The sequence below is a fragment of the Bidens hawaiensis genome, unplaced genomic scaffold (assembly GCF_021521415.1).
Source record: "Bidens hawaiensis isolate Kalapana, Puna unplaced genomic scaffold, B.hawaiensis_p1.1 tig00074948_1, whole genome shotgun sequence".
Lineage (NCBI taxonomy): Eukaryota > Viridiplantae > Streptophyta > Magnoliopsida > Asterales > Asteraceae > Bidens > Bidens hawaiensis.
In genome coordinates, this window is record NW_027503005.1 from 9,060 (window position 1) to 32,019 (window position 22,960).

A 22,960-nucleotide genomic window follows, 5' to 3' on the forward strand; every position below is an offset into this window, starting at 1 on the left:
ATTTACATACATACATACTTATTTCATGATTACAAGTGTTAACTTGTGAATACTCATTACTGTTTTCTTGAAACTCGTGAAGCTCACCAACTCTAGTAGTTGACCCGTTTTAAACTGCTTTTCAGGTGTACCTAAATCGGAGTAATTTGGTGATCTGTTACTTGCCTGAAGTGTGTGGTCGATGCTATGTGAATAGAAGCAAGGGTGTTAGTAGTAAGAACGTTTAGTTAACAAATTAGTTTTGTTTATACCACCTAGACTGTAAAACTATGATAGAACAAAGAAATGTAATATATTGTAAATTAGTTTGTAATGTTTCTTTATAAACAATGTGATACCAGAGGTGTCTGTTACATTCCCGTTTTACGCTTCCGCATTGTGCTAGTCGGGGTGTGACACTGTCATCCATGTCTTGATTGTAAATTTTGAATGATTTGATAATCTTTTCCAAGTCAAACAGCCACTTGGGTCCTTCCACATTGTTGAAGTGATTTTCATTGAAGATGATGTCTGAGGATTTAATCACAACCATGTGCTCCTTGACATAGACTCTGTAAGCCTTTGAATGGGATGAATAGCCTACAAAGAAGCATTCCAAAGATTTTGATTGGAATTTGTTGAGATAATCCTTTGTGTTTAGTAGTGAGCATCTACATCCAAACGGTTTCAAGAACTTCACATAAGACTTTCTTTTGAAGATTACCTCATATGGAGTCTTGTTTTGAGTCTTGTTCAGAAGAACCCTGTTTTACACATAGCAAGCAGTGTTGATAGCCTCTGCCCAGAAAGTAACTGGCAGATTTGCATCAGCTATCATGGTCCTTGCAGCTTCAATCAATGTTCTGTTTCTCCATTCTGCTCAGGAGTTCTTGGTGCACTATACTATTGAAATATTCCTTTAGAAGTGCAAAATTCTTCCATCAATTCATTTTTAAATTCTGTTCCATTATCACTTCTAATGACCTTCACTCTCTTCTCAAGTTGATTCTCCATTTTCAACACATAAGTCTTGATCAGTTCTGGAGTTTCATCCTTGCTTCCCATGAAGAACACCCATGTAAATCTTGAATATTTATCAATGATCACTAGACAATTGCCAATGCTTGGAACACTAGTTCCAATACCTCATCAATTGTGTTGTTCAGTTTGCTCTTATGAAAGGATTTGTGTTGTTTTTCCTTGAGACATGATGAACATCTTTCTTCCAGTTTGAATTCTCTTGTAGGAATACCCACAACATGTTCACCTTTCACCAACTTGTTTATATTCTTCAGATTGACATGACCACGCCACAGTTTTGTTTCATTCTCAGTGGCTTTGGAAAAAAAACATGAACCACCTCTTGATATTGCAGTATTCATTCTTAGCTCATAGAGGTTTCCATTTCTTGGAGCCATCATCATGATCATTTCTGGTGGAATGACAAATTCTAGCTTAAGAATCAGGCAATGGTCATCATTGAAGGCAACCTTGTATCCTTTGTCATAGATTTGAGAAATGCTGAGTAAGTTATATTGTAGTCCTTGAACATGCAGCACATTCTTAAAGGATTCTTTGCCATTGATGAGAGTGCCTCTTCCTACAATCTTTCCTCCATTCTCATCACTCCCAAAGGCAAAGGCAACTGGTCCTTCATATTTTCTTTCATAATTCACAAGAGCTGCTCTATCACAGGTCATGTGCCTGGAACAACCACTGTCCATATACCATATATCATTGCAATTCGTGGACTCTTCCTACACAAACACACACAAGAAGATCAATTAGATTCTGAGTCACAAACTGCATCAGTTTGCAAATCAGAGTCAATTGAAGTTTCAACAGGAGTTGGAAGTGGATCTTCATAGACTATTTGACATTCATCATCTGAGTCCGAGTATGACAGAACTGGTTACTTAATACTATTTTCAATTTGATCAAGCACACGCTCTTTCCATGCATTCACTTCCTGCTTAGTCTTCCACTAATAACCTCTTGGTTCAAATCCTTATTTTAGCAAGAATTTTTCATCACCATTTAGAACACCAGGTCTTAACTTTGCTCTTCCTTTATCACTGGACCTTTTGCTCTTCACAGTTTTGTTTGAGACTTTTGGATCTATCTTGATCTTCAGCACAGATTTTAACCTTTTCTCTAGGGACAATCTTTTGTCCTCCCCATCAGTAGAGCTTCTATCTCCATTTAGATACTTCTCATACATTTCCTTGTAGCCCTTCATGTCAAATCCACTCACAATATCAAGAATTTCAAATGTCTCTTCAACCACCCAATAAGAATCAGTGTGATGTCCGTAGGCATCACACTTTTTACACCACACTTTTGCAAAAATTCCCATGTCTTCAAGCAGTTGCTTGTCCTTGATCTTGTCACCGGGTTTGGGAAAGTCAAAACCTAAAGAGGTTTTGGGGCATAAAAAGTTGGTGAAGTCCATCTTGATGGGCTTGCTGATATCAGATATTTGAGGATATTTTTCTTTCACAAACACAATCTTCTTCAGCTTAGATGGAGTTCTTGAAGAGCTTCCTTCTTTCTCTGTTGCATATCTTCTCATAGGCACATAATCAACATCTTCAATATCAAAGATTTCATGATTTGAAAACACTGGATAGATTGGAGGATGGGTTTGATCATAAGAAGATCTTCTTGATACATCAGTCCTCTTCTTGATCTCAAATCTGTCACAAAGATCGAACACTTCATGTTCTTTCCTCATCTTTTCATAATGTTTCTTGAGTTTAGGGGTTATCTTAGGCAACTTTGGAATCGTTTTATCATCTCTTTTGTTTAATGCCTTCTTCTTTTGTTTACCTTTTGAAGATTCGTCACTACTTCAGCTGCATGTGCTTCCTTCACTAAAGTATTCACTCCATATTTTCCTTTCTCCATCTTTCTTCACCTCTTTGACCTATGACTTTCCATTCTTTTTCATGATAAACTCTCCATCTTTACTCACAGTTACATTCTCATATTGCTTCACAAACTCAGGTTTGTCTTCAAACACATTATTCAATTGCTTCAAGTATTCATTCATGCTTTCCATATCTACCTTCAGTGGATATTTGTCACAAAAAGGTGGTGGTACCTTCTTGTATTTTTTCTCTTCAGTTATCTTTTCCACATATCCAACAATGTTACCAGTTGACACCAAGTTCTTTAAGAACTCCATTTGTATCAATAACTCTGCATTCTTGAGTTTTTCTTCAGCATACATCTTCTTTAAACCATCAATCTCAACCCTCATTCTTGATTGAGTCATGTAGGCTTGCATGCAATCTTCTTCTAGACTCTTGATTTGATTCTCATATGTGCCTTCACTTGAGTCAAATGCATTCATGATAGCCTCTTTCCTTCCACACTCCAATTTCCACTTTTCAATCTCCTAATTTAGTTCATCAGAAGATCGGAAATAGACAGTTCAGAATGTACCTTTGAACTAGAAGACTCTCCTTGTTCTTGCACCTTTGCCATGAAAGCCGCATTTACCTTTTCCATTTCAGCCGCATGGTTGCTCCAATCGAAATCCCTATCCTGTGGTGCCTTTGTAACAGCAACATTTCCCTGGTCTCTTACTTGATTCACAACATTTGTATTTCCTCTGTTTTGGTTGTTCTGAATCTGTAGTTGATTGTTTCTTTGAGGCTGGACCTGTTGTTGTTGGGGTCTGTTCTGATTTTAGTAAGGATTTTGATTAACCATTTGATTTCTCTGCTGGGATCCCTGGAAATTCTGATGCTGATTTTGATAAAACTGGTTTTGATTGACTTGATTACCAAACTGTTTTGGGTGGTTACATTCTCTAGCAAAATGTCCTGGTTGTTGACAGTTGTAACATATAGCCTTTTTGATTTATCAAATCCTATTCGATCATTTGGCCCTGAAAAAGACGATCTCCCAGTTCGGTTATATAACCTCTTGTTTCTGACTGCTAACATTGCAGCTTGCCATTTTATATCCATGTCCTCCAGATCATCTACATCAATCTGTTCCAAATCTTCCTGCACTACACTTATATGAATGAGATTCTTTGCCACAAATGCATTGTAGGAATCAGTGAACATTGAGAATAAGGCCTGATAGTCAGTTCCCTATCCCAAATTGTTCTGCCCATAAGGAGGATGTCCGCTTGCTGTGAAGGCGGTATCAACCTGTATTAATTGGACATTAAACCTCGATTGTCCTCCACACATAGATCCTGACTCAGGAGGTTCTGCTACAATAGGCTGTTGCTGATTTTTAACAGAGAGATTTCCCATTGTTGCTACTAGAGCATTGGTCATTGGAAAACTCGGCTTCTCTTCCCTTATCATATGAATCTCTATCATTTCATGTTCAGCAGCCTTCATAAAAGCTATGACACCGTCCAGCTTGAAGTTAGGAAAGCTAACTTTCTCTTTAATAAACTTACTTGCAGTATACCACTCTCCAGACAGTGAAGACAACAATTTCTTGTTCAGATCGAAATCAGAAATTTGTAAGTCAGTTGTTATGATTTCATTCACAATAGACATGAATCATTGCAATACTGACTTCAGTCGTTCTCCTTCCTTGAACTTGAAACGGTCAAGTTGCTGCTTCAGTCTGTCTTTCTTGATATCTCTCAACTCAGTGTTTCATTCAAGCATGTCAATGACAGCATCATACATCTCTTTTGCTGTTTTATGGTGATTGACACTGTCAGAATTTCCCATGAGAGACCAAGCTTTAACATAGACAATGCCTTATCATCCCTTTTCTTCATTTTGAGTTATATTGTTGGGTTGTTGTTTGCTGCAGTGGATGGAACATATTGTCCTTCTTTGATAGAAGTCCATAGTTCAGGGTCGTTATAGTTAACAGCAGCTTCAAATAAGACCTTCCGTTTGATGAAGTTTTCCTGACCTAAAAGTCTTGGAATCATATTTGTTGAAACTTCTTGATCATCCATCTTGCTCAGATCTGAGCTTTCACAGACGAAAATCTTTTAAAGCTTCCAGCTTTATCACAAACATTCAGTCCCGTGGCCTTCAGCGAGCTTCCAGATCTCTGATACCACTTGTCAGGAAAGAGAATATGGTGCAACCTTAGATAGGTCGACAAGAGCACGCAGATTCAATAACCCAAAGGCCTATCGAATATCCCAGCGGAATCAGTATATTCAACGGATGGGAACCCGTGTGATTTAATGAAAACGAAACAATAAATATTATTTAGTAAGAACAGATTCAAAGACAAAGATTCACTGTATTTAACACATCATTCAATGAAACAGTTAAAGGAATGTCTAGGGTTTCGTGACGGCGGCGGCGGTACGAGGAAACAAAAAGAATATTCGTTTGGAATGTTTTCTTGTATTTCGTGCGTGCCAGTGTTGTCCCTGTCCGTACCCTAAATGGAAACCTAGGACTCTATTTATAGACCATGACATTCCTTCTAGAATCTCTAATGATTACATAAGGAATGACACAAAAAAATAATACAAGTGTAGTCTTCGAGCATGACATCTATCTTGCTCGAGTAGACTTGTTATGCAGTTTATGCTCGATGAGTTGCTTCGAGCATACTTTATTTAGAATAATTTCTGATAGAAATTATTCTCCTCTAGCATGCTTCATTCTTCTTGACTAATTCTTGCTTTGCTCGAACTTGTCCTTCGAGCAAGCCTATTCTTCTTAATGTCTTCAATTCTGTCTTGAACTTATTAGTAATCTTCATCATGCTCGGATGTGAATCTTGCTCGGAACTGAACCATGCTCGAAGTCTATACTTCACAGCATTGACATCTTCTTATTGCATCCATGCTCGTCACCAATGTGCTCGGACATCCTGTGTTCGTATCACTTGGCTAAAACTTGAATGATCAAGTTGTTTGCTCGATAGGCAATCCATGCTTGATAGAAGAACAATCTTGCTCGGAGAAGTGTAGCTTGCTCGAAGCCTTCAACTCTTAGAAGAATATGCTGAAAGACTATGCTCGAGGTAGTAAACCATGCTCGATTACCTAGGCTTGCTCGTATTCCATACTTAGCCGTTTTCTTGAGGAGGTTGAGAAGATTCCAATTTTCCTTGTAAATATCCGACTCAACACTTAATAACGAGACTAATCAATATTATAACCCAAATTTTTATAAATAATTTGAAATGAACTCACTTAATTATTTTCGGTGAAAAGTCTAAAAAATGGGGACAATTATAAAGGTAATATGTATTTTTGTTTCAAAGGCTTAAAACACTAAACCGACAATCAAATGTTTCTAAGTATTGTGTTTCATTTTGGTTTTCTTGAATCCTATTTGGACCAAGAAATAGTTTCTAGGGCCGCTCGTTGAACCGAACTTGTCTGGTTCAGCTCGCTTAAAACGCTTAGCTCGCTTTCACTTGCTTACTTTAATAAGTGAGTTTTCATAACCATATTTAATGATTTACAATACTTTTGGGGTGTAGCATGTCACGAATTTTATCCCGTTAGTTATGCATTTTTTTGCAATCCGATTCACATTGCATGTTGATTATGATATATACGTGTATTATGTTCAACGTGTTTATTGTTTTTATGGTGGATGATTTGCAAATGCAAACACATAGTGGGAGGGTTCGACGGGACATAACCGCGCCGCTTAACTCTTTCAACTCCGATTGTTATGCTTAGTGGTTCGCATTTCCCCTATTACTATGGCTTCGGCTAAAGGAACGGGAGAACGACATTACTTGCGTTCATTTACTTTATGTTAGAATATTTGTTGCATTACGATTGTTGAATCGCTTTTACACACACACACACACACACGAATCTCGCATAGTGTTAGAGTACCCCAGTTGTTGTATGGTCAATCTCTCCCTTTTAATGGCGAGTCTCGCATAGTGTTAGAATACCCGGTTGTTCTTTTATTAAGAATGTTTTGATAGTTCATATTTATATTGACGTTCTTTTTATTATAGATGTATGCAATAGGGATTTATGTCTCATAGTATCCGAGCCTAATTTGCAGTTGCTGAATAAATGCTTTAGAGACTGAAATGATGTGGTACCCGGGGTACAAATTAAGGACTGAAATTTTATTTATCGGAGGCTGATCATTAGTTCCTGTTGGTGCCAGACAATAGGGACTGATTTTTAGTTACTGAAACAACTATCTAGGACTAGGTACTCGTCACTGGCCGGGGACTGGCAAATCAGTCTTAGATAACCGTTAGGTGCTGATTTGGTAGTATTAGAGACTAATTTTTTCAGTCTCGAAAACCAATCTTTTTTCTAGTGGGCCTCCATCACCTGCCATCATGCATGTCACATAACTGTTTTGATGGTGCCAATGGGCGGGTCAAACACGACACGAGTATTCTTTTAGCACGGGTCATCAGTTTGTCAAAATACTTCTTGTCCAGATTTTGTAATATCTTAACTAGGGTGTGCATATGCCGGTTTGGGGCTCAAATCAAACCAAAAACTCGGTTTTTGTGTTCTTAAAACCATTGATCAGTTTAGATTGGCTTCGGTTTCTGTTTTTCCATGTGGGTCGAAAAGAAAACTAGGTCCAAAATATGAACTTGGGACTAAAACATTGGGCTAAATCTTTTTGTTTGTTGATGATTGATTATAATAATTTGGGCTATAATATTTGCGTACTATTTAGTAAATTCTTATAAATAGTTTAAATTCAGAATTAAAAAAAAAAAGTAAAGCTATATGCTCGGTGTGTACTATTTATATTAACGTTCTTTTTATTATTGATGTATGCAATATCGTGGTCTCTTGCTAGTTTTAATGTTTTTAGCGGGTATGGATTCTCCTTCCTGTTAAAAAATTTATTCTTAATTATCGTTTGGCATGAAAATAAATTGTGAAAAATATTGGATATTCCATTTAAAGAGTTCAGTAAATGAATTTTCATATAATTTAGTCTTTACTTTTTTAATTGGAAGATTAACCAAGTGAAAATTTTATCAGGGGGTTATACTAATTACTTGCATCCCAAGATACACATTTCAAATAAATTTAAACGTTGGATGATTAAAAGTAAGTTTGTATGTCGGTCATTAAACTCTTCTCGCGAACTTACAAGTAGTCCATCATTGAGATTCCTTAAATACATTCACATAACCATTAGTTTCTTTAACAATAACAAGTTTCTACTCCACAGTCACTAAAAATACTTCGATTCAAAACCCTCCGCAGACCGAGAAGCGGTTGATCGTAAGAGTAAAGCTCAAGAAATATGATCCCAAAGTTGATGAGGTGCCGGTTCTTGATAAGGTTGAAACGGGTTTAAAGCCCGGAAGAAAGATCGAGGAGGTGGATTTGGGAAAGCAAATATCGGCTGATGAATCTGTGAAAGCACTAGGAATTGGACAATCGGACGAGAAACATGGACCGGGTTTGAAAACGGGAAAGAAGCGGCTGAACGATAATGCTGGTGATGCTATTTGGAAGATGAGAACATGAAGAAAAAGAGAAGAGTTCAACTGTTATCGTATGATGAACAAATCATTTTGGCGGTTTCACGTCCAGAATTTAAGCCGCCACTCAAACGGCAAATTAGAAAAAGATGGTAGACTGCATTGGTTTTAATATCTACTTGGCATGTTTTTTGTAATCAAACGATTCAAGTATTCTATTAGTTTGTTAACGTCTAATTGAGATTTGCATGTTTAATTTTCAGAATATTTGTTAATGTGGGTCATTAATTTGAAACCATGACAAATGTGGCTAACAAGTCCAGTTGGAATTTGTTTCTATTTCAATCGATTCCAGTCCTTAGGTTTAATAATATATGTAAAACTCGGTTTCTAGTTCGGGCAGGGTATTTTATTTTTTTTTTACTGGAAGCACCCCTAGCCACACTTGATTGAAACATGTAGGATAGATTTTAAAATTTTGTTTTAAGAAAATTGTCATTAATTAGCTATATATTTATGGTCACAGGAATATATTTTAAATTTTGGTGGAAGATTTGAAAAGTAAAAGGAAGTTAGTGCAAGACAGAGTGATAACAGTTAGCCCGAAGGAGTTAGTGCAAGATAGAGTGACAACAGTTAATCCAGTGTGTCAACAATGATATGTATAGATGACACACTAATAAAAAGTTTGTATTAAAGTTTAGAGTTAATGACACCCTTGTGAAAGTTGGTTCCCAACTTAGATAAAGTACATCAATGGTACCGTATCCGATAGTCTAAAATTTGTGACATATGATCTTTAATCCATCCTACCAGTGTGATTTGTATCACGATAAAAAAAAAGGTTGCAATGGCGAAAACAAGTATTTACTTTTTCTAAACGTCTCAAACCGGTTCTTAAAACTATCCAAGTTCCAAATCAGTTTCACACACAAATACTCCAAACCGCCGGTTTGTCACTTCCAAACAAGTTCACACCAAACCGATATTGATATCGGTTCTTGTTCCTGAATTAGTTTTTGTTCACCTCCACCTATAGGTGATCAAATCGGGTTGGTCAAAGGAACCGGAACCGGTTCAGAACTGGTTCCATTAGTCAACATCACTGTTTAAACCGGTTCCATGGTCGAACCGATTAGGGAACCGAACCGGTTCCCCAACCCTCGGACCCGGAACCGGTGGAACCGGTTCTTACACTGTAACCGGTTCCAACCGGTTACAGTGTAAAATATTATTTTTTTTTTCGTTTTTCGTTTCCGCTGCTTGTGTAGGTGATGATTTGTGTTCTTCTGATTTCTGAAGAGGCTCATGCTACTTTTGTTGTTCACCCACAGAGCAATGGTAAACAACATATTGAACTTAATGCTATGAGTGTCAGCGTGTTTGAATTGATTAGTCTGTATCGTGTATCGTGTAATGGTGAACTTAAATCTGTATCGTGTTACATTTGTTGAGTTTGCTATGTATTATAGTCTTTTGGCTTACGCAAGTCAAATGCTGAATTATAATCAAGAACGGTGTTATACGATTCGTATTTGTATAACATGTTAAATAAAAAAAACAATTAACATAAAATTCATTTTATTTACTTTAAGAAGTTCAAAAAAAAGGTTACATGTTTTAAAATATTCAAAAACAAACTAACAAAACATTAAACTTATAAATATAAAGTTGTGACATATTATTTCTAGAAAAGCCTTCTTGTTCGTCGTAATTATTGAGTGGCGACTTATTTATCAGAATTACTTGTAGAAACGCCTTCTTGTTCGTCGTGCACTCGAACATCAAGTGGTGTTTCGTCTTCCAGAGTGGTTACGTGTTGAACACGATCGATTGAGTCCAAGTGATCCTTCAAGCAAATGCACATCTCCACCGACTCCGAATTCAGTCTTGTTCTTCTCACCGATATTACCCTGCCACTAAGAGAAAAAGCAGATTCCGAAGCTACCGTAGAAGCTTGGGCGGTTAGTAAATCACGGGCCATGGTGGCAAGAATCGGAAACTCGGTTTCCTTTACCTTCCACCAAGCCAAAACATCAAAAGTGCCATATTCCTCTTCGGATAAACCGGTAGAGAAATCATATGCACTATACCTTCCTAGTTCGCTTGAAGGGGTGTTACCCCTTTGTTTTTTAGCCGTTACGTTGCGAACGGTGTTCATAAGGCTAATCATGGGGTCTCGTACTCTAGTAGCACTTGAACTTGATGAAGACCCCCCCGGCGTAGGCATGTGTATGTTTGACCCATATTTATTTATATAAAAGTCATACATAAATTTAAAATTCAAGTTAAAATCATTGTGTGCCTCTGTTGAAAAGTTTGGGTCAACTTCATGCATATCTAAGGCTGAAAAAAATTCGTCTATCACACATTCAACCCCCGTAACATTTAACATTGGGTTTAAAGCGGCGACGCAAGTAAAAATCGGTGGCAATTCAAGAAAGTATTTTTTTAATTTAAACTTCATTGGTAATATGATGTTTGAAAACATTGGACTTTTATTTTCAAATTCTTTAAGATTGTTAACGATTAAAAATAACTCCGAAAGAACCAATAACTCCCACAAAACTTGCACCGAGCTTTCAATGAATGGTCACTCAATTCAACCAAATCCCAATTGCACCAAATCTCTTGATTACGATTATGAGGTACAATACGAACGAAACTTGGTCCGGCGGTGGAACCTTGACCAACCGATGATTGTGAGGCAGCCATAACAACAAATATGAATATAGAAGAAGAGAAAACAAGAGATTAGAGAACTCAGAACGTTATAATAGCGTTTTTTTGTATTTTTTTGCGTTCGGGTTTGCGTTTTGAGTGTTGTGATGAACCTATTACACCAAATACCTATTTATACTAGTAGTGGGGTGTTTGGGGAGCCAAAAAACGGCCATTTTTGACCCCAACGGTCAAAAAACGGCCATAAAACCGTTTCCCAACGGCTAGAACTACTCCAACGGCTAGAACCGGTTCCGAACCGGTTCCGGTCGAACAGGTTCCAGAACCGGTTCCGGTTCGGTTCCGGTTCCTACCCGGTCCACCTCCAAAAATGTCAAACCGGTCCCGGATCGTCGGGTTGAAACGGAACCGAACCGGTTCCTACGAAAAACGGGTAGGAACCGGTTCGGTTCCGGTTCGGTTCCACCGAACCGGTTCCAGGAACCGGTTTTGTTGTCCACCTCTACCTCCACCTATAATACACCCTTTATATAGCAAGTTGATGCAAGTGTTCTTAACCGAGTTCGTCGCTGTCCTTTATCAAGAGCCATAGAGTAAAGTTAGCCATACGACAATACCACCATAAAACAGCCACCAATGTTTGACTGATCAAAAACCTTTATAATACACATACAGATACAATTCACTTTTCCCATTTACTTCCATTTTCAAACTACCCTCTAACCTTACTTCCATGTACACATACAAGAATTCACTTTTTTTGGTTCTTTTTTCATGAAAATACTCTTTTTTTTTAACGAGTTATGGTTTCAAAAAACGCGTATACCACCCTGTTTTTTTTATTAATGAAGCACAACGCGTAGCAGGCCGGGCTGGGGCTCAGAGTAGTCGAGGCCTTCTTCCTCCAAGAGGTATCTTTGGACCGCAACTGGAAGCCGAGCAGGAGTGCGGATCCCTTTGGTGTGGTGGCCCGTTCCAACACAAATGTAGACTTGCAGCCGCTGATCGGTTGACCTGGCTATGTTTCTAAGTGTCATGAGGTCTCGTTTTAGGACGTGAATGGCTACGTTCACATGCAGCCCGTGAAGATCGATTATCCTTTCTTGTCCTCTTCCATTGCCTTGCCAATCCAAACTCGTGGAATTCCTGTTGAAACAAACAGATGGAACGGTCACGCATATAAAATGTCAATAACCGTTACTACCTGCTTGACCAAAAAAAAACATCAACCCAATAGAACCGGACCCTGAATGCCCAAAATGACATGTAAGAGGTCAAATACAGGTTGCGCTTGAAACTAGGCGTGTAAACAAGCCAAGCCACCCAGAGCTACTCGAGGTCGGTTAGCTAAAAGCTAGAATCGATCGAAGCTTAAACCAGCTAAGCCCAGCCTCAAGCCTAAACATAAGCTTGTTTTATAAATGAGCCCGAGCCTTGCTTATCATGCTTGAGTTAGCTCACGAACCTATTATTTATACACTTTTAATTTAATATATTAAATATATTTATAAAATTATTATTATATAAAAAAATAACCAATGTATATGTTACACTACAAATAAAAAATACAGTTCTAAATACACACACACACACACACACCAATAGGAATGAGCTATGGGGGAAAGTTAAGGGGGCCAGTGGAAAATTAATACAAGCGACTAAAGTGTAATATAGAGGTAGTATAAGTAATAGGAATAAGGCGTGTTAGTAGGTAGGATTGAGTTTGTTCGTTGTTAGGACTCCGATGTATGGAGAGAGGGCATACCCCTGGATTATCGGATTATCGTGTAACCTCTTCTTTGCGTTTTAGTAATACAATCATTCTATCTCTTTGTTCCTATTTTCATCTCTAAATTCTATCAATCACAATCAGAAACATTTCAATTCCTGTCACACACACACACACAAAAATTATTAATGTATGTAAATTAACCAATATCTAATCAACGAGTCAAGCTCAAACAAGGTCGGCCTTAAAAAACTACTCACAAGCCAAGGTCGAACTTTAGAAAGAGAGCTTGAGCTCTTGTAAGTTAAACGAGCCAGGCTTAAGGCTAGACGATCTCGGGCTTGACCAAACATTTGTTACCAAAGGCAGGTCATGTTGACATGCAAAACAACTATTTGCCTATTCTAAAAACTCAAAATTACTAAAACATTGATTATGAATTCAAAAAAAACTTATTACAACAATGATCTAATTTTGATTATGGAAACACCTTTGTTGGTTATTTTACTTAGTAACCCTTTTAAAAACAATTCAAAAGGTCGCATGCATTAAAAACAGACTTCATGCAACTTTCAAAATGTTTGACCTATCTGACATGTGACATGAAAGCCCATTACAACAATTGGCATGGCGCGTGCATCAATTTTTGTTAAAACTTAAAAGCATATAAATTTCTAGAAATAATTCAGAATGATACCTTTACAAGCAGAAATAAATACTAACCTCTGATAGTAGATAGATTCTTGAGCCTTTTCATGAGCGGCCTTCATTTGCATGTTATGTAACTGTCCTTTTGCACTCAGTTCCTTAGCTAAAGCCTTTTGGCCAACAAGGTACGCCTGACGTGCCTATATCATTGCAAAAACGCAAATCATCAAAAAAAATATGCATAAGAAAACATAAATAAAAGTCTATATTCCGCCTTAAAACGATATACCTGTTCAAAATACGTGTTGCGTATGCGAGCATGATCACGAGCTTCACCACGCATTTCCGAGTACATATTTGCTGCGATCTCAACAAAGTTAAAGTGCATAGACACAGTCCATTAAATTAAAAAACTATTATTTAATTACATGTATGTTTCATCAAAGACATTACCGACTGCATCACCAGTTTCAAGCCAGACAGGAGCAGAGCCGAAACGGTTTGAACTTCGGTGAACCAGCCGATCCCCATAACCATAACCGCTGGCTAGGTTATGAGAACTTCTACTAGATCCAGTGGTGGAGTTTGGTGAACGGTTATTATCATACTTCCATATGCTCGAGTCATGTGCTGCCATTTTTTTAACTGCAGATGCAAAATCTGTAGCACCCAAAGATGGAGAAAATGAGGAAGATTTGAACATGAGTAATTCTTCTTCCAAAGAACGATAAGAGTTATTATTATTATTCTGCTGATGATGATCATGAACCGAAAATGTTGGTATGTTATTCTGGTTGTCAGTAGGAGAAAGAGCGGGAAAATCTAGAGAACTGAGATTTGGAGCAGATAAGGTTTTGGAGTTTAGATTCGGGTTCAGTTTCAGTCCATTATCTACCTGAAGCTGCAATTATATAAAAAAACAAGAGTTAAATGAGTTTAATATCCAAAACATATTAGAGCATTCTCATCCCACTCCCTATCTCCAAACTAAAAATTACACTAAAACTCTATTTTCTCTCTCCATTTCAATTAAATAATACTTTATATACCTTTTATCATTACCTTTTATCTTTCCTTCACCCACAACCACTTTCAAAATATATTAAAAAATTATAGAGGATGAACAGTAACTTTTCAAATATACAGAAAAATCACTACTTTTTCTAAAATTTAAAAACTCTTCACTCACAACACCCTGAATCACTCTCTAAATTATAAAAACACCCCTCACATAATATGAGGGGTTGGATGAGAATGCTCTTAGCCACGATTTTCAAATTTAAAAAAAATTAATTATGGACGGGAGTAAAGTTCCATATAAGAAATGCAAGAAAACAGGAGCTACTGACATATGCTCTCTTTAGAAGTGTAATGTTATGAAATTAATCACATGGTCTGAAAGTATTAATCAAGAGACAAAATAATTAACTACAGCCAACGAAAATAAGTGTCAAAGGCAAAACAGATTGGCATTCTGAGTAGGGGTGTGAATGAACCAATCTGCTAGTGAGATACTTGAGATCGACTTGCTAAAAGCTTGCATCAAGATGAGCTTAAACAAGCTCGAGTCGGGCTTAAACAAGCTTAAGGCTAAAAATAAGTGTTTAAAAAACGAGTCGAGCTTCACTTATCGAGCTCAAGCTAGCTCTCGAACCTAAATGGGCTTATTATTTACATAACTTTTATATAGTACTAAATATATTTATATAATAACTATTATCCTGTACAAAAATATATATTGTTATACATAAAAATTATAATTAAAATATATATAAAAGAGAATAATTGTACATGTCTATAAAATACGTACAACAACCTAGAATATAAACTAATTAATTAAGAAATAAAAGCGAGCCATATAAAATAGTTACAACAACAACCTGGTAAATAATTCAATTAACTAATTAAGAATAATAAACGAGCCAAACCCAAGCCAAGCTCGAGCTTGAAAAACTACTCACGAGCCCAGCTCGGGGTTTAGAAGTAGAGCTTTGAACAAGCCAAACTCAAGTTCAAATAAGTTAAAACAAGCTGAACTAAAGCCTAGTCAATCCTGGTCTTGTTAACACCCCTAATTCTGATTAAAAAAACAAAAAGGTCCCTTCAGAAAAATAACATCTTGACAGAATTATGTAATCCAAATCAACTGGGCCTGACTCACAAGATGTACAAGAAAGATATACCTCAAGCTGCATAAGCATCTCAACTGTCAAATTCAAGTCACACCCATTAGCATAGTAAAACTCAGCAAGACTTTCAGCAGCAAAACCAGGAAACTGAGAAGCCAAAAACTCAAGTGAATTTACTTCGGTGCCCTCCATCTGCTGCTCGTTAAGCAACTCATCTAAATACCCTTGTCCAGCATCACCATTGTACAAAGGCTCATCAGCAATATCCCACGGCTTAGAATCCACTTGTTGAAAACTAGCAGCAGACTGATATCTCATCTTCTCAGTAAGACCGCTACCGTTAATATGAGGAACCGATAACCTTGAAGCTCCATTAGCATCTGCTATTGACAAACTGGAAAAGGGAACATTATTGATTCCTTGAGATTCTTCTCCCAAAACATTGAAATCAGGAATGATGTCATCAGGTAACTGGTGCTTCCAGAATTGGTGTGCCTCGTCATCAGAATTATTGGACACGGATGACTCGGATCTGTTGAGTATTGATTTCCCTGATCTTGAAGCACTTGTGTTTCCAGATGGTGACCTTAGAGCAAACGGGACGAATTCTGCAGCATCGGGATTTAAGGTTTTGGCCTTTCCTGTTGGTGAGCTAAGCGTTTTCTCAATAACAGATCCTCCTTTATTGAGTAGGCTCATTCTTGTTCACAATAAAAAATTAAAACGAATCTAAGGGCGTATGACAGAACTCTAAAATTAAACGTGCTAATTGCAGTTGGTGTTAACCATATCCTGCAAAACAGATATAAATAGAAGTGAACTGAAAGATATCAAGAGATAGAAGTAAAAGTGGTAAAAGTAAATAACATAGTTATGATGTAAAACAGAAAGAAAATAAAATTAACGAAGAAAGAACAATTCTTACTGTAACAAGAAATAACAGCATTGGAGTAGTTGTATACAAATACATTCCAATTTTAGCAGGGTTGTAAACGGGCCGAGCCGAGTTGAGCCTGACTACGCTCAAGCTCGGCTCGTTTGACTTACAAGAGCTCGAGCTCGACTCGCTTTCACACACGAGAACTCGCGCTTGGCTAGTTTATTATTTATTGAACAATTTATATACATTTTTAATTATTTTATAAAAAGAAATCACTATAATTTTGATATATAACATTATATATATTATTTAGTAAACTTTATCATAATTTTATATATAATAAATATTATTATATAAATATGCATCTAATACATACAATAAAAATTATATAAATAGGGTCGCAAGCCAGCTCCAGCTTGGTAAGTGAAGCTCAGGCTTGTTTATTAAACAAGCTTATTTTAAACTCGAGCTGAAGCTCATTAAACTCATCTTGATTTGAGCTTTTAACAAGCCAATCTTGAGTAGCTCACAAGCCGACTTGGCTCGCTTACACCCCTACACTGCTATGCTTACTTTTGCACTTAAATCTTGAAGATAAGAAAAAAATTAGCAAGTAGACCACTTAAAGATAACTAAATCACTTGCCCTATTTTCATTTAAATCTTGAATCAATCCACTTAAAAGTAACCACAATTTGCTTTAGGTCTTTGTAAAGTAAATTCATCATGTAGGATTTGTCATTTCTTAAATATGGGAACGCCACAGACAAAAAAGGAGTCAAATTGTAATTTATGAAATCTAGGTAAGGCTCAAACCAAGCTTGTGTCCTAAATCCAAATTCCAACACTATGGAGTAGTCTTTAAGCAATCATACGTCTCAAGTAAGCTTAAGTTCAAAATCCTTAAATTTCATACCATTTTTTTTTAAAGTTTATTTCAACTCTTCTTAAACTTATGTAAGAAATAACACAAACCAAAGTATTCTTACTTGTGGCTATTGCATACATTGAAATACTTGATTTGCATTTATACCTTATAGCCGGCCATATATGTTTCAAAAGTGTTTAAACGCGCTTAGAAAAACACTGTATCAAATTTACCGATTTGAGCTTAAGCTGACTAGCTGTATACTATCGCTCAAAGGCATAAGACTCCCACAGAGTGGTGAGGTTAAGAAAAAATAAGCTGGTTTGAACTGCTCATCCGCTCCTAGATTTCAAACAAATACAAGTTTAACCACAATAGTTCCTCACCGGTCCCTTCCTGCCTATCGCATTCCCATGTTTACTTTAACTAGGTTGATTCAGAATCTAAGCGCAAATCGGGCTAGTGATCTTCTTATCTTTAATTCATATGTTTGTGGTGTACAAGAAAGAAGGAAATCAAATTCATAAACTAGTAAATGGTCACACATACACTTTAAATTTGTGTTACGAGTCCTTAAAACTAAGCTATCATTATCATATATATAGTACATAATAATAATAACACCTAAATTAGCACACCAGGTTTATTATTCACATACAAAATCTAGAAATTATTATTATATCATCTAAATTAACAAAATGAATCACAAGCAAACAATAACTCCACAATTACCGATGCATCCAGATCTCAAAAATTAGGGGGGAAACGAAGCAAGCGACGAGATTTGATAAGATCTGAAGGCGTAGGTGCTGAATTGTTACCTTTACGAAGCTCGATGATTGAAGAAAGCATACGAAATGGATCCATTGGCGATGAGATTGATTAATGAAAAGTGAAATGAAATCTATTAGAAAGTAGAGAGAGTGAATGATGATATGATACAGTGTGTGAATCTGTTGGTGTGAGAGTGTTGGAAGGAGGAACAAAGAAAGGGTTATGTTATACGACCATCCACCCACCACAAATAATAATGTTATTAAATTTTAAATTATTAACATTAATTAATCATCATCATCGTACTTATATCCCACCAATAGCAATGTTATGCTATGGTAGGGTCTGAAGAGGGTATTAACATTAATTAATATTAATAACAAAGAGAGAAGGGGATCTATCATCTATCCATGTAGTACCGGTAGGCTTGCTTCATTGCTTGCACACGTACCACATGCACTCATGTTCACTCATGCCCACCGAGTTTAGTTTTACTTTATTTTATTTTATTTTATTTTATTTTATTTTTTAAGACTTAAATACACCATTGGTGCCTAACGTTTCATAAAAGTAACAAGATTGGGTATTAACATTTAAAAGTCACTTGTTCAGGTATTAAACTTTCAATTTTGTAACAAAGTTAGGTACTAAGTCTAACATATGTTAAAACTTAACAAAATAGGAGTCATGTGAAAAAAAACTAATGGAAATCTTGTCATTACACCTTTAACTCTTAATAGCATATCAACTGCTTCTTCTTCACTCCATGCTTATAATACAGAAAAGACACAAAGTCACGATTAGGGCAAACAAAGAACAATGGGCGCGTGGGCAATCAGGACAGAGTTTCAAAACTTTAATTTCAACATGGCTTACGGTACGTAATTTTGGTATTGATATGCTCTTTAGACCCTCTATTTTCGATAATGAGATGAAATTGAAAACCGTATATATATATATTTTTATATTTTGGTTCAGGCCTTTATCCAGAGCTTTTTTCTATCAAAATTCACCATGGTGGAGAATTTTCCATCAGCAATTACCACAAAGTTTATAAAAGGGGCTAGGTCAATTATGTAGAATTGTTGGACGTAGAAAGGGTATGTATATTTTTTACTTCAATGGCATATTAAAAAAGTTAGTATACTACATTCGCGATTCTTTGCATTAGATAATCAAATTTTTTTTATTATATCATTGTAGTAAAAAAATACATAACCTTTCTATGTCCAAAAAATCCACGTAATTAGTCTTGTCCCTTTCATAAGCTTTGTGGTAGTTGCTTATGAAAAATTCTCTACCATGATGAATTTTGATAGAAAAAAGATCTGGATAAAGGCCTGAACCAAAATATAAAAATATATATATACGGTTTTCAATTTGATCTCATTATCGAGAGCAAAGGGTCTAAAGAGCATATTATTACCAAAATTACGTATAGTAAGCCATGTCGAATTTAAAGTTTTGAAACTCTGTCCTGATTGCCCACGCGCCCATTGTTCTTCGTTTTCCCTAATCGCCTAATCGTGACTTTGTGTCTTCTTTGTATTATAAGCATGGAGTGAAGAAGAAGCAGTTGATACGCTATTATGGGTTAAAAGTGTAATGACAAGATTTCTCTAAGTTTTTTTTTTTTTTTCACGTGACTCCCATTCTGTTAAGTTTTTAACAGATGTTAGACTTAGTACCCAACTTTGTTACAAAATTAAAAGTTGAATGCCTAAACAAGTAACTTTTAAATGTTAATACCCAATGTTGTTACTTTCATGAAACGTTAGGCATCAATTGTGTAGTTAAGTCTTTTTTTAATGACAGACTAATCTACCTCTCTCGATAATACTATACAAACTAGAGGTGTGTACGGTTTGGCTTGCTTTGGTTCAGTTTGTTCGGTTCGGTTATTACTTATTAGCCTAAACTAAAACAGAAATTATGGTTATTTAATCAATTTTATTAACCAATCGGTGGCGTTAGACTAGAGTATGGTAGGATGTCTCGTGAGGGGCATGGCGGGAAATACTAAATTTGGACAAGCTACCTTAAGCAACTAAGACTCATGAATACCACTCGTTGATCGTAAGGTTAGGATTGGAAAGGTAACCCAAGAAACTAAGGAATGGTTCAGGTAAGATCTTGTGTGTGTGCAAAGGATAAGTGAATACAAGGAGTATTTAGGAGTAAGAAGGTTTCCAGGACAAAACCTCTTATAAGATGGGAAGGCTTGTAGCATCCTAACTCTATAAAATAATAATCGGATTTATTATTATTATTTATAAGCTCAAATAATAAAGTTATGGATATCAGCTTAAAAGGGGAATTTAAGGTGGGTTTGGGTTAGACTATGGTCTAGAGTTCATGGAAAAAGGGCAAGATCTTGTGTGTGCAAAAGATAAGTGAATACATGGATTATTTAGAACTAAGAAGGTGTCCATGATGAAACCTCTTATAAGATGGGTAGGCTTGTAGCATCTGAACCCTATAAAATTATAATCAGATTAGTTATTGTTGTTGTTGTTGTTGTTATTATTATTATTATTATTTAAGTTCAAATAATAAAGTTGTGGATATCAGTTTAAAAGGGGAGTTTAAGGTGGGCTTGGCTTAGATTATGGGCTAGAGTCTATAAAAAAAAGGTATAAATACTCTTAAACCCTCCCTAAAACCCCAACACATCATCCCATCTTTCGCCAATACTTCAAAACGCACACATAAGCTCTTAAAACACCAAGTTTCGGTTTAGCTCGGAATCAAGAACTGACTTTACCAACGCGTAGATTGGTGATAAATTAAAAGAAAGCGTGGAAGGCTCAACATAAAAAAACATCATCTACAAAATCCGGATTTCATATCTAGACTCATTAAGGTATGTTTCGTTAAAAATGTGGTTCATTTGATGTCGGGTTGTCTTGAAAATTGGTAGGATGTTAGATCAGGTTATGATATAGATGAAAGTCACAAACTTGACAATAAACGAGTTATTTGGAATAGTTCATGTTAAGCGAGTAAGGATCGGTTCATAAAAAGAATGGGTAAATGAAAGTGGTTTGACCCAAAACTCATCATGATGGTAAATTGAGTAAACTAAGTTAATAAAGTTGCAAAATTGCTGATGAACGGGTTTATATATTGGATCTAGCAAACACTGAAAGGTTCGGTTTGCTAAAAGACGAGTCTATATAGCCATGTGCAAGCAAGGGCTGCTCCCATGTGCAAGCAAGAATTGCTCCCACGGCCTGCTTGCATGGCCTGCTATCGCTTGGGCTAGTGTAATATGGGTTATACGGTTTGGATCCATTATATTCATGGAACTATATCTGCCTCATTAGCTAGTTTGTGCAATTAACTAACTTTGTTTAGTATAGATAAATTTAATTAGTTAATTATTTAACAGTTGTTCAAGGCTCGGGTACGAGGACAGATCATCAGTTAAATTTCAGAAAGATAAGTGAGTCAAGTGAGTTCTAACCCCTTTTACCTTTAAAAGTTTGGGTTGTATGCATAATCATGAGGAAGAATAAGAAGTAAAGACTCGGGTTTCGGTCTGTGATTAATTAATAAGAAAAATTTTGGAATGGTAATGTTTAATATAAATGCAAGATTACATGGTTTTTTATTGTCATAGATAGAAAAGCATAGGCATGAACACAATAAAGGACTAAAATCCTATACTGTGTTTAGGGCATGTGTTATTACGTTATGCGGTCTAGTTATAGATACAAGGTATTTAACGATAGTATATTAAACTTGTATGAGGTTCAACTATGGATAGTATGATAATGTGGTCCAGTTATGGATACTAAGAGAATGTGGTCTAGTGTGGATACTAGGAGAATATGGCCCAATTATGGATACTAAGAGAATGTGGCCCGGTTATGGATAGAAGAGAATATGGTCCAGTTATGGATACTATGAGAATGTGATCCAGTAATAGATACAATGAATAGGTGCTCCATTTAGAGATACTAGGCATGGTAGTTAATGAGTATGTGTGTGTGCATGTTGTGTGATTGCATGGTCTAGCTATGGATACTAGTAAAGTAGATAACGTGTATGAAAGATGTGCATGCTTCTAGGATGCAAGAAGAAAATAAAGGTAAGAATGAGAATGAATGTATAAGTAGGATAGGTTATGCTAAATGTATCTTCCGATGTAAAAGATTCAGGTGATAGTTTTTTTGAAATTGGCCAATTGTGTAGAAAAAAAAGTTAGAATTCACTAAACGTGTAGTTGACTTTTAGTATGCATGCAAGTATTGTAGATGGCGTGGCAAGCTTGGGGTGCATACAAGTCTCTCCATATTGAAGTATATTAGAATAAATTGAAGTTAAGTGTAAAAGTTTTAGTTTTTGCTGCCAGTTGTAATTGTAAATCTCTTATATTAAACCGAGTTTATATGCAAATCCAACGTAAAGTAAGGTGCCCGAGTTTAGGGCCTTACACTTACAAAATTTTCATTGTTGCTTAAATGTGGGCATACTCAGATTTCTTACTAAAGAAAAACTATAACAATTTATATCATTAGCTTGTTTCTCTATTCAAGAAGGATTAAATCATCAAAGAATCTTCTTACCTATATTACAAAATATTTTTTGAGGATCGTCACTATTCAAGTAGTTTATAATAGTTAAGAGCTGTATTAGATGAATATTAAAACAACTTTTCCTAACAACTGACTTACATATTTACATGTTCATAAAACAATTTTAAAGTTCTAAACTGAAGGTCAAATAACACTTAGTTTGTAAGTCAATAAAATCCATTTATGGGTTAATACAAACATCAAAATGTGATGACATATTTACACAATTATTGTCATCAATAATCAAATGGATCAATGTACCCACCTTAAGATTAGTGACAGCAACTAAAAAACAAACTTA

The 22,960-nt window shown here is 36.1% G+C and overlaps 1 protein-coding gene across 1 annotated transcript; it reads right to left on the reverse strand.

Annotated features, from left to right (window-relative positions):
* Window positions 1–11,663: 11,663 nt before the first annotated feature.
* On the reverse strand, window positions 11,664–18,208 carry LOC143606472 (polyadenylate-binding protein-interacting protein 7-like). Its single transcript, XM_077082236.1, has 6 exons — window positions 18,127–18,208; window positions 15,613–16,350; window positions 13,883–14,330; window positions 13,719–13,789; window positions 13,505–13,629; window positions 11,664–12,198 (listed from the first exon to the last, which is right to left on the reverse strand). Exons 2-6 carry the CDS (start codon window positions 16,255–16,257, stop codon window positions 11,895–11,897), a joined length of 1,593 nt encoding a protein of 530 aa, XP_076938351.1. The 5' UTR covers window positions 16,258–16,350; window positions 18,127–18,208; the 3' UTR covers window positions 11,664–11,894.
* Between the last annotated feature and the right edge of the window lie 4,752 nt (window positions 18,209–22,960).